The sequence below is a fragment of the Hypanus sabinus genome, chromosome 17 (genome assembly GCF_030144855.1).
Source record: "Hypanus sabinus isolate sHypSab1 chromosome 17, sHypSab1.hap1, whole genome shotgun sequence".
Lineage (NCBI taxonomy): Eukaryota > Metazoa > Chordata > Chondrichthyes > Myliobatiformes > Dasyatidae > Hypanus > Hypanus sabinus.
The window spans coordinates 6,687,074-6,699,929 of NC_082722.1; the positions used below are offsets into that span (position 1 = coordinate 6,687,074).

The window sequence follows — 12,856 nt, forward strand, 5'->3', positions numbered from 1 at the left end:
GTCTTCCTTGAAAGAATGGCGAAGCAGGCTCAATGGTCCAAAGGAGAGAAATGTCTCCAATGTCTTGTGGTCTTGTTATTCTGTACGACTGGATCTTGATTCTACACCGAGGTCTCTTTAGTTGCTCTAGTCTCAAAGATCTGTGCAGATTCAAGCAGAATATTTTCTCAGGTTTCCTCAGTGATTCTTAACTGGTGGGGTAAAGGTTCATCTTGGCTAAAATGGGTGTTAAACAAACTGATGATAAACAAGAGATTCTGCAGATGCTGAAAATCCAAAGCAACAAACACAAAATGTGCAGGAACTGAGCAGGTCAGGTAGCACCTATGGAGGAAATAAACAGTTAGATCTGATGAAAGGTCGTGGGCCTGATACGTTGACTATTGAGTTCCTACAGCATTTTGAGTGTATTTATGAGACTATTGGCCTGTTACGGCATTCAGTGTGAGTTCAGTAGGAGACTGGGTGTATTGTAGACCATCAGTCCAAGAGTTATCATCTTTACTCAGAGTATGTGTGCTTCCTGGCTGTACCTCATCTAGGCTTCAGAAATGCATTATTGGCAGTTCATGCACTTGGGAACATTGGGCAGTTGTGAAGGACATTTTGTCACTTTCCAGGTGGAGGTTGGCAGGATCAGGTCGGAGGACTGGTTCCTGGGATCAAGCTCGGTTGCTCAAAGCCCCAGCTGCCCCTCCAAGTGGACGTTGAACGAATCCCAGTGACCGGCGAGTTCGTGCAGACCCTGAATGACCACCTTCTGCTGGTGTACACGGGGAAGACGCGGCTGGCCCGCAATATCCTGCAGGTGAGCACCTCACGAATCGCAGCCCGTGCAGCCCCAAGCTCTCGACCGTTCTCTCACCCGGCTTCAGGGACTGCAAGTCATGCTGGCGTCGGGTGCACCCTGTTGTTTGAGTGTAAAATAGTCACCAAAACAGCCATCCTCATAAAGTCACAGAAACAGACCTTACAACCCATCACAAATCCATACACTCTACACTATGTTCATTTAGGTACTTGTCCAGATGCCTCTTAAATGTTGTTACTGTTCCTGCCTCCACCACCTCCTCTGGCGGTTCATTCCAGATACGATCTACCCTTTCTGGGAAAATTTATTTCAGATCTCCTTTAAACTTCCTCCCTCTCTGTAGTTTTAGACTCCCCTATGCTGAGAAGCAGACTCTAGCATTCTAGACTGACTATGCCTCTCTGAGAAGACAGGACATCAAACTCTTCAGTACAGTACTGATCCTTCAGTCTACAATGTTATACTGAACTTTTAACCAACTCCAAGATCAATCTAACCCTTCCCTCCTACATAGCCCTCCATTTTTCAACCATCCATCTGCATATTTAAGAGTTCCTTAGATGTCCCTAATGTATCTGCCTCTATCACCAGCACTGTGTAAAAATGTACGTCTAACATACCCCCTGTACTTTTCTCCAGTCACCTTAAAATTATGCCCCCTTGTATTAGCCGTTTTCCCTGGGTAAAAGGTCACTGGCTGTCCATTCAAACTGTGCCCCTTATCATCTTGTACACTTACATCAAGTCATCTCTCATCCTCCTTCACTTCAGCAGAAAAAAGTTCTAGCTTACTGCACCTCTTCTCAGAAGACATACTCTTTCATCTAGGCAGCATCCTGGTAAATCCCCTCTGCACCCTCTCTAAAGGTTTTACATCCTTCCTGTAGTGAGGTGTCCAGAACTGAACACAATATCCCAAATGTGTGCAATGAGGTTTTTATAGACTGCAACATTAACCTGTGGTTCTCTTAGTTCTAAATCCCTCAATTATGTCACTTCCCAGCCTCCCTCACTCCAGAAACACAGTATATCTAATTTCTCCTAATAACTGAAGCCCTCCAACCCAGGAACATCCTTGTGATTTTTTTTCTGCTCCCTCTCTAACTTAATCACAATCTTCACTTAGTGCAACACCTTATATTCCATCTGGGTAGCCTCCAACTTGATGGCATGAATATCAATTTCTCCTTCTGGTAAAGAATTCCCTCCCCCTCCCCCCTGGTGCCACACCTGCTCTACTATCAAATTCCTTTTTCTCCAGCTATCCTCATTCCACTCCCCCACCTTTTTGTTCTGGCATCTTCACCCTTCCTTTCTGGTTCGGAAGAAGGGTCTTGGCCCAAAACGTCGACTGTTCCACAAGTGCTGCCTGGGCCTGCTGAGTTCCTCCAGCATTTTGTGTGTGTTGCCTTGGATTCCCAGCATCTGCAGGCTTTCTTCTGGTTATGATTTGCTCCCAAAGTGTGCTGACCAGATCTACACTGGGGATTGCGGGATTGTTGTGTTTGCTTCTGCCTGCCACACTTTCGGAACAATGTGAAATCCCTGGAGAAGTGTGAATCTACTGAGGCGATTCCAGGAAAAGGGCACTTCAGCGGATTGTCTGGAAGAGCCACCATGCTTCTCCTCGGAACAGAGAACGTGATAAGATTTGATAGAGGCATTTATATCATAAAGGAAACAGACAGTAGAACAAAATGTTGCCTTTGGTGGAAGGGTTAATAAGTAAGGAACACAGAAGGATTAGCAAAAATGAAGAAATGTTTTTTAGCCAGTGGGTGGTTAATGTTGGGAATGTGCTTTATGAAGTGGGGAGGCAACTGGATAGGAAATGTAGTCCTGTAGCACTGACCAAATACTTACCTGAGCCAGTGCCATTTCCCTGCATTGGGTCCACATCCCTCTAAACCTTTCATATCCCTGTATCTGTCCTGATGTATTTTACATGTTGTAACTGTGTCCACATCACCGCTGCTTTAAATCTTTTCCCTCTCATCTGAAACCTATACCTTCTAGTTTTAGACTCCCTTACCCTACGAAACAGTCTGTGAACATTCACCTTATCTCTATACAGTCACCCCTCAGCCTCCTTTACTCCAGGAAAACAGTCCCAGCCTATCTCCTAATGACTCAATCACCCAGCCCCAGTTCCAGTGACATCCTGAGGGATCTTTTCAGCTTAATAACCTCTTCCTGTAGGTGGGCAAGCAGAAGAACACACAGTATTCCAAGTGTGTTCTCATCAAGGATTTGTAGTCTGTAACATGACCACTTAGTGCCCTAACCAATGGAGCAAAACGCCATACCGCTGCTCTCAAATCCTCCGTCTCTGCCGCATCTGCCCTCAGGATGAGGCTTTTCATTCCAGAACTAATGAGATACCCTGCCTATTCAAAGAAAGGGGCCTCTCTTCCTCCACCATCAATGATGCCCTCAGCCACATCTCTTCCATTTCGCTCACGTCTGCCCCCACCCCATTCTTCTGCACCAGGGATGGGGTTCCTCCATCATGCCACCAGCCTCCGAGTCCGGCAGATAATTCTCCGTAACTTGTGCCGTCTCCAATGGGATCTCACCACCAAGCACATCTTTCACTCTTCCCCACTTCCCGCTTTCCACAGGGATCGCTCCCTATGCGATCCCCTTCTCCATTCAAACCTTCCCACTGATCTCCCTCCAGGTACTTATTCTTGTAAGTGGAACAAGTGCCAATCCTGCACCTACTTGTCCTCCCTCACTACCATTCAGCGCCCCATTGCAAAACTTACTGTAAAATTGTGAATGCATTATTTTGCTATTTTATACATTCTCATAAATGAATATACCTAAAAGCAGAAAGTCAGCTTTCTGTTAATACTAAATCACTGCAAATATTCTTATTTACCATTAACTGATTGCAATTTGAGAGGGAGAAGCTAAAAGTCAGATCTATCAATATTACAGTGGAGTAAAGGGATTTAAAGAGGCACGACACAGGAGCTGGCTGAAATTGATTGGAAGGGGACTCTAGCAATGATGACAGCAGAACAGAGTTTCTGGGAGAAATTCAGAAGGTGCAGGACAAATAAATCCCAAAGAAGTATGCTAAAGACAGGATGATGTAACCGTGGCAAGGAAAGTCAAAACTTATATAAGAGCAAGAGAGCAAAAATTAGTGGAAAGTTAAGAGGATTGGGAAGCTTTTAAAAACCAATAGAAGGCAATGAAAAAGGATGAAGATAATCTAGCCAATAATATCAGAGAAGACACAGGAAGTTTTTTTTTCAGATATATAAAGAGTAAATGAGAGGCAAGAGTAGATACCTGACCACTGGAAAATGACCTGGGAGAGGTTGTAATAGGGGACAAGGAAATGGTGGACAAACTAAATAAGTATTTTGAATCTGTCTTCATCGTGGAAAACACTAGCAGTACGCTAGAAGTTTGCGAGTGCGAGGGGGGAGAAGTAAGTGAAGTTGCCATTAGTGAGGAGCAGATGCTTGGGAAGTTAAAAGCTCTGAAGATGTATAAATCACCTGGACCACACCCCAGCATTCTGAAGTAGATGGTTGGGCTGATTGTGGAGGTGTTAGTAATTATCATCAAAGAATCACTAGATTCTGGAAAACTGCAAAAATCACTCTGTTTATTGAGAAGCCAGAAGAAAGGAAATTACAGGCCACTTAGCCTAACCTCAGCAATTGAGGAATGGCATTACAGGAAAGATACTAGCATGGATAGAGAATTCACTGATTGGCAGGAGGCAAAGAGTAGGAATAAAGGGAGCCTTTTCTGGTGGGCTACCAGTGACTAGAGTGTTCCTCAGTAGTCGGTGTTGGGGCCACTTTACGTTATGTGTCAATGAATTAGATAACGGAATTGATGGCTTTTTGGCCAAGTTTGCAAATGATACAAAGATAGGTGGAGGGGCAGGTAATGTGGAGGAATGGAGGCTGCAGCAGGTCGTAGATTAGGACAATGGGCAAAGTGGCAAGTGGAATACATTGTCAGTAAGTGTATGGTCATGCATTTTGGTAGTAGGAACAAAACCGTAGACTATTTTCAAAATAGGCAGAAAATTCAAAAATATGAGGTGCAAAGGGACTTAGGAGTCCTTGTGGAGGGTTCCCTAAAGGTTAAATTGCAGATTGAGTTAATGGTAAGGAAGGCAAATACAATGTTAGCCCTCATTTTGAGAGGATTAGAATATAGAAGCAAGAATGTAACGCTGGGGCTTTATAAGGTACTTAGTGTTGTGAGCAGTTTTGGGCCCTTATCTAAGAAAGGATGTGCTGATTTTGCAGAAGGTACAGAGAAGGTTCAAGAAAATGATTCTGGAATGAAATGATATTTTATGAGGAGCACTTGATGGCTCTGGGTCTGTACTTGCTAGAATTTAGAAGAATGAATGGGATCTCATTGAAACATATTGAATGTTGAAAACCGTAGTAAGAGTGGATGTGGGGAGGAGTTTTCCTTTAGTGAGGGAGTCTAGGACCAGAGGATGCAGCCTAAGAAGGGCATCCATTTAGAATAGAGATTAGGAGTAATTTCTTTATCCAGAGGGTGATGAATCTGTGGAATTTGTTGCCACAGGCAGCTTTGGAGGCCAAGTCACTGGGTGTATTTAGGCAGAGATTAATAGGATCTTGATTAGTTAGGGCATGAAAGGTTACAGGGAGAAGACAGGAGAATGGGTTTGAGAGAGAAAATGGGTCAGCCATGATGAAATGGCAGAGCAGACTCTCAATGGGCTGAATAACCTAATTCTGTTCTTATGACCTTATGGCTGCATAGAACTACAGAACATTACAGCGCAGAAACAGGCCTTTTGGCCCTTCTTGACTGTGCTGAACTATTCTTCTGCCTAGTCCCACTGACCAGCACCTGGCCCATATACCTCCATACACCTCTCATCCATGTACCTGTCCAAGTGTTTCTTCAATGTTCATACCACTTCATCTGGCAGCTCATTCCACACTCCCACCACTCTCTGTGTGAAGAAGCTCCCCCTAATGTTCCTTTTAAACTTTTCCCCTTCACCCTTAACCCATGTCCTCTGGTTTTTTTCTCCCCTAGCCTCAGTGGAAAAAGCCTGTTTGCATTCACTCTATCTATACCCATCATAATTTTATACACCTCTATCAAATCTCCCCTCATTCTTCTACACTCCAGAGAAAAAAGTCCTAACCCATTCAACCTTTCTCGGTAACTCAGTTTCTCAAGTCCCAGCAACATCCTTGTAAACCTTCTTTGCACTCTTTCAACCTTATTAATATCCTTCCTGTAATTAGGTGACCAAAACTGCACACAATACTCCAAATTCGGCCTCACCAATGCCTTATATAACCTCACCATTACATTTCCAACTCTTATACTCAATACTTTGATTTATAAAGGCCAATGTACCAAAAGCTCTTTTTACTACCCTATCTACCTGTGATGCCACTTTCAGGGAATTTTGTATCTGTATTCCTAGATCCCTCTGTTCTACTGCACTCCTCAGTGTCCTACCATTTACCTTGTATGTTCTACCTTGGTTTTTCATTCCAAAGTGCAATACCTCACACTTTTCTGTATTAAACTCCATCTGCCATTTTTCAGCCCATTTTCCCAGCTGATCCAGATCCTTCTGCAAGCTTTGAAAACCTTCCTCACTGTCCACTACACCTCCAATCTTTGTGTCATCAGCAAATTTGCTGATCCAATTTACCACATTATCATCCAGATCATTGATATAGATGACAAATAACAATGGACCCAGCACTGATCCCTGTGGCACACCACTAGTCACAGGCCTCCACTCAGAGAAGCAATCCTCCATTACCACTCTCTGACTTCTCCCAATGAGCCAATGTCTAATCCAATTTACTACCTTACCATGTATACCTAGCGACTGAATCTTCCTAACTAACCTCCCATGTGGGACATTGTCAAAGGCCTTACTGAAGTCTATGTAGACAATGTTCACTGCCTTCCCTTCATCCAATTTCCTTGCAGCCTCCTTAAAAAACACTTAATAGATTTGTTATAGACATGACCTACCATGCACAAAGTTGTGTTGACTCTCCCTAACAAGTCCTTGTCTATCTAAATACTTGTAGATCCTATCTCTTAGTACTCCTTCCAATAAGTTACCTACTACCAACGTCAAACATACCAGCCTATAATTTCCCGGATTACTTTTAGAGCTTTTTTCAAACAACAGAACAACATGAGCTATCCTCCAATCCTCCGGCACCTCACCTGTAGATACCAACATGTTAAATATATCTGCCAGGGCTCCTACAATTTCAAAACTAGTCTCCTTTAAGGTCCGAGGGAATACCCTGTGAGGTGCTGGGGATTTATCTACTCTGATTTTCCTCAAGATAGCAAGCATCTCCTCCTCTTCAATCTTCCTCTTCATAGGTTCCATGACCTCACTACTTGTTTGCCTTATTTCCATTGACTCCATGCCAGTTTCCTCAGTAAATGCAGGTGCAAAAGACCCATTTAAGATCTCCCCCATTTCTTTTGCATGTCTTTATGAATTGAGCTGTTGCATATGATTGTTGGATTAGAGATTTGCATTAATATGTAGGTGTACCTAATAAAGTACTCCTGTCATTGAAAGGACTTTTCCTTAATCTCACAGCAAAGCCAACATGTTCAGGAGCAAAAAGTACAATGTTAGAATGGAATTCTCTCCCACATAAAACACAGTCAATGCTGCAGTCAGTTAAAACATTTGGAATTTGGGTACAATGATCAAATGAAATAGTAGACTATGCTCGTGAAGCAGAATGTTCTCCTGTACCCAAATACTGTTCTTGGACAGCACAAAGTAGAGAGGGGATACCAGAAGCTTCTAGTGTACAGTGACAGAGTGGCATTGGAGGATACCACCAAAGGGCTGGGTTGAAGGCTGGTAGAAACAGCCAGTGTTTGGAAGTTTCCACAATGGTTTTGATTGCTTTACAGGACGTGCTGAGGAATTGGTATGCCAGGCTGCCCAGCATCGTGCAGAACACAGACGCACTGGTTAGGAATGCAGAGGATTGTGCGCAAGCTTTTATCAAAGGTAAGCTAGTTTGGAGATCAGATTAGCTTTATTTGTCACATTTATTGAAACGTACAGTGAAATGTGTCATTTGCTTCAAATTAAATCAGTGAGGATTGTGCAGGACAGTCCACAAGTGTCAGCATGCTCCGGAGGCAACATAGTATGCCCAGAGCTTACTGACCCTAACCATGCATTTTTGGACTGTGGGAAGAGACCAGAGCATCAGAGGAAACCCACGTGGTCACAGGGAGAAGATACAAACTCCTGGCAGACAGCAGCAGGAACTGAACCCTGATCTTACAGTCAGTGCGGTAAAGCATTGCGCCAATTATTGTGCTACCAAAACGTCCTGAAACAATTTGTCCTTCCAGCCGTTGTCTCCATCCTACGCTGGATTCACCCTGAACTGAGGGTTGAGTTGGCTACACTTCTCTGCACAGTGTCAGCATGAATAATTTAATTCAAGTTGGAGTTCTTTCTGTGCTAAGATGTAAACAAAAACGAGGGAGACCCAAGAATCTGCAGATGCTGGATTCTGGAGGAATCCTGTGGGTTGAGCACCATCCATAGAGGCAGAGGGATGGTAGACATTTCAAGTCAATATCCTGCATCAGGACAAAAGGAGAGTGGGCTAATGAGCAGGCAAGTGGAATATAATGTGGGAAAATGTCAAACTGTCCATTTTGTTTATGAAAACTGAAAAAAGCGCATTATCCAATAGGTGAGAGATTGCAGAGTTCTGAGGAGCAGAGGGATCTGTTCCAAGTAGATAATTTATAAAAGATTAGTTATTCAGGTACTGCAAGTAATTATGAAAACATTACTGCTTAATGCTTGGACAATTGATACAAAAGCAGTGAAGAACTGCTCCAGTTAAATAGAGCATTGGAGAGATCTAATCTAGAATGCTAGGTTGCTTGGATCCCTCATCAAAAATGCTGTAAACATTGGGGAGACCTAATCTAGAACACCATGTACAGTACATTGGAGAGATCTCATCTAGTACACTGTGTACATTGGGAGGGGGCTAATCTAGAACCATGTGTGCGTTTCACTCCAGTCATCATCTTCTTCATCCAATGAAGGACTGTTGGGCATCGGGTCTGGGAAGTAACTCTCTGGAAAGCTGAGCTTCAAGTTCAATTCTTCGAGTGCAGACATATCTTCTTCAAAGGCAATTCCTATGGAGTTCTGTGATGGAAGGTTTGTGTGAGGAAAGGCAAGAGACAGTGGGTGTGGGAGGAGGGGGAGACCTAATCTAGAGCGTGTACATTGGGGGAGGCTAATCTAGAATGCCATGCACATTGGGGAGAACTACTCTAGAACCTTGTGTGCATTCCGGAGATCTCATCTAAAACCCTGTGTTCATTGGGGAGACCTCATCTAGAACACTTGGTCATTGGGGGTTCACTTGGTCTGTTTTACTGACACCTCCCTCCCCTTTCTCATTCTCTGTATCTCCATCTCTGGAGACAAATTGTTAACAAATACCTATTAGAAACCTACCAATTCCTATGATTACCTCGACTATACCACCTCCCACTGTCTTGTAAAAATGTCTTTCCCTTATCCCAGTTTCTTCATCATCATGGAATCTCATCCCAGGATGAAACTTTTCCTCCCAGGACATCAGAGATGTCTTCCTCCTTCAAAGAATGGGATTTCACTTCCTCCACCATTGATGCTGCCTTCACCCATGTCTCCTCCAATTCCCAAACATCTGCTCTCACCCCATCTTCCTTCCGCCTTAGTAATAATAGAGTTCCTCTGTCCTTACCTACCACCCCATGAGGCTCTATATCCAGCACATCACTATCCGTAACTTCCACCATCTTCCATAGGACCCTATCATCAAACACATCTTTATATTCCCCCACCCCATTCTCCCCCCAACTTTGCAGGGATCAGTCTCTCTGTGATTTCTTAGTCCATTTGTCCCTTCCCACTAATCTCCCTCTTGGTAGTTATCCCTGTAGGCAGAAGAACTGTTACACCTGCCTATTCACCTCCATTCAAGGTCCCAAATAATTCTTCTGGGTGAGGTAACACCTCACTTGCAAATCTGATGGGATTAACTATTGTATCCGGCTCTCCCAATGTGACCTGCTCTACATTGGTGAGACCTAACTCGGTTTGGGGGACCACTTTGTCAAGTTCCATTTGCAAAAAGCAGGATTTCCCAGTGGCCAACTATTTTAAATCCAATCCCCATTCACATTCTGACATCAGTCCATAGCCTCCTCTGCTGCCATGACGACGCCCCTTTCAGGCTGGAGGAGGAACACCTCAGATTCTGCCTGGGTAGCCTCCAACCTGATGGCATGGTAATTTTACCTCCTCCCCTTTTCATCTTCTTCAATTCCCCACACTGGCCACTCTTGTCAACTCCCAGCTTCTTTCTTCATCCCTCCACCTCCACACACCTGGCTTCTTCCTCCCTCCTTCCCAGTCCTGATGAAGGATCTCAGCTCAAAACATCAGCTGTTTACTCATTTCCATAGATGTTGCTTAACCTGCTGAGTTCCTCCAGCATGTTATGTGTGTTTTTAATAAAATGATAGCTGGAATAGACTTTTTGTGAGGAAATGCTGTAAAGGCTAGGATTGCTTGGAATCCTATATTGTGTGCACCTCTTTTGTCCCAACTGCAGAGACTGTGAATATTCTTAAGTCAAGTAGATAGATGCTGGATGAGCGAGGGAGGTGCAGAGACACAGATAGAGATGGGAATCTGGAACAGAAATTACACTCAGATTCTACTGAATGTTGGAACGTACTTGAGAAGCCAAGTAGCCTACTTCTGCTCCTAGTGTTTGCCTCGTTAGTTATATTGCTGAATTCAAGCAATTACATATTTTTAAAATTCCTCTTCATCTTTACATGCTATAACAGCAGCCAAGCATACATTAACTGCTGGGACATCTTCAGAGTGAGAGGGGAGAGGGGGGTAGGGAAGCTATATTTCAACTCTCGCTGTCATATCCAGCTGCAGCTGACATGTTCAGGAGAGGAAGAGGAGGAAACAGCAGAGAGAAAAATGACCTATTTCAAAGTACACTTTATGCATTTGATAGGTGACCTCTCCTGGATCGGACAGTGCTTGAATACCTACTGGCAGCAGAAGATGTGCATGGCTCCTGGGTGTGAGCCACTGGCAGTCCGGGAGATGATGACAATCCTGCAGCCCCATGTACACGGACAGAGCTTGGCTGGAGCAGGAGGTGGAGGTTTCCTTTATCTCTTGACCAGAAAACCTCGGCAGAAAGAAGCAATCAAGAGGATACTGACAGCAAGTGAGGTAGGAACATACAAGGTGTACAGAGTAAATGGTAGGGCCCTGGGGATGTAGAACATAGGGACCTGAAAATGAAGACACGAGTCAGAGCATTATGTACAAGGGTTGGGATGTCCAGTTTAAAGTCAGTGAGGCCACAATTGGAGTTCTGTGTGCAGTGCTGGTATTTTAGCTATAGGAAGGATATCATTAAGCTGGAAAGGATGTGGAAAAGTTTCACAAGGATTTTACTGAGACTGGAGGGCTTGAGGTATAGGGAAACACTGGGTAGGCTGGGACTGTTTTTACTGAGGCATAGAAGGCTGAGTGGTTATGTACAGAAGTTTATAAAATCATGAGAGTAGTAGATAAGGTGGATATCACAAACGTTTTCCCCAGGGTAAGGGAGTCTAAAACTAGAGGGCATAGAGTCAAGGTGAGAGGGAATAGATTTAAAGGGCAAGTTTTCCACATAAATCATATGAAACGAGCTGTTTTTGTGTGACTATATTTTACAAATATCTTATGTGTGCTATATGTGCTGTGTGACTGTGGTACAATGTGTTGCAACGCTGTTTTGTTTGGCTGTATTCATGTATGGTTGAATGACTATTGAACTTGAACTATTAACTATGAGGTATAAATCAAGTAGAATTACAACATTTAAAAGCCTTTTGAGTAAGTTCTTTGATAGGAAAGGTTTATAGGGATAGGGGTCAAACACAAAGCGCACTTGCTCAGGTGGGCACCTTGATCATTATGGACAAGTATGACTCTTAAGTCTTTTGCAAAACCTTTTTACTTTCAGCCTTTGAGCAATGTTATCATTTTCCAAAAAACTGTTTCCACTAGTCTGGAAAAGCCCTGCTTGTGAAGACCCAAGAGCCAGACCTTTGTGGAGTAGAAGATATGAGCTACATGTACACAGAAAGGGTGCTAGAAATTTGGAACACAATTTGCAGTTGAATGTGATGGCTTGTTAATGAGATTGGTAGATTTGGTTACTGAAAGGTTATGGAGGTTGCTGAGGGAAGGAGTTCGAGCGTTGGGTGCAGGAAGCCTCAAACACTCAACACTGCCGGCTCAAGCTATGAAGAGGGAAGCAGGGTTAATCCTTCAGAGAAGCGATTGCTGCGCCTTTGGTGATCAGTTTTGTGTCCTCACTGGTTCCAGGAGTAGTATAGTACCAGAAAATTGAAGTATGGCAAATGTTATTCATTTGTTCAAGAAAGGTAATAGGGATAATCCTGGGTAATATAGACCAGTGAGTCTTAAATCAGTGGTGGTTGGAGACTATTGGAGAGGATTTTCAGAGACAAGATTTACAAGCATTTGGAGAATTATATACTGATTAGGTTAGTCAGCATGCTTTGTGAGGGGCAGATCATGCTTCATGGCAAGGGCAGATCATGAAGTGACAAACAACATTGAAAGTGGTGGTAGTGTACAGTACATGGATTTAGTAAGGTTCACCATAGTAGGCTCATATAGAAAGGCTGGAGGTATGGAATCCAGTGAAACTTGGCTGCATGAATTCAGAATTGATTTAACCACAGACGGTGGTTGCAGATGGAATATATTCTACCTGGAGGTCAGTGACCAATGGTGATCTGTTCTGAGACCCCAACTCTTAGTGATTTTTATTAATGACTTGGACAAAGAAGTGGAAGGGTGGGTTAATAAGTTTGCAGATGATATAAAGGTTGGTGGTGGTGTAGGTTACATTGAGATATGATAGGATGCAGAGC

At 43.5% G+C, this 12,856-nt stretch overlaps 1 protein-coding gene across 2 annotated transcripts in view; it reads left to right on the plus strand.

Moving 5' to 3' along the window:
• LOC132406671 (L-fucose kinase) overlaps window positions 1–12,856 on the plus strand; it is a 359,123-nt gene that overhangs the window by 336,579 nt on the left and 9,688 nt on the right. For both annotated transcript variants that reach the window (XR_009516220.1, XM_059992500.1), the window contains exons 21-23: window positions 621–808; window positions 7,754–7,853; window positions 10,909–11,132. Coding sequence is in view for 1 of the 2 variants with exons in the window: in XM_059992500.1 (XP_059848483.1) it covers window positions 621–808; window positions 7,754–7,853; window positions 10,909–11,132 (512 nt within the window). In the remaining variant the exon portion in view is untranslated. The remainder of the gene's footprint in view (window positions 1–620; window positions 809–7,753; window positions 7,854–10,908; window positions 11,133–12,856) is intronic.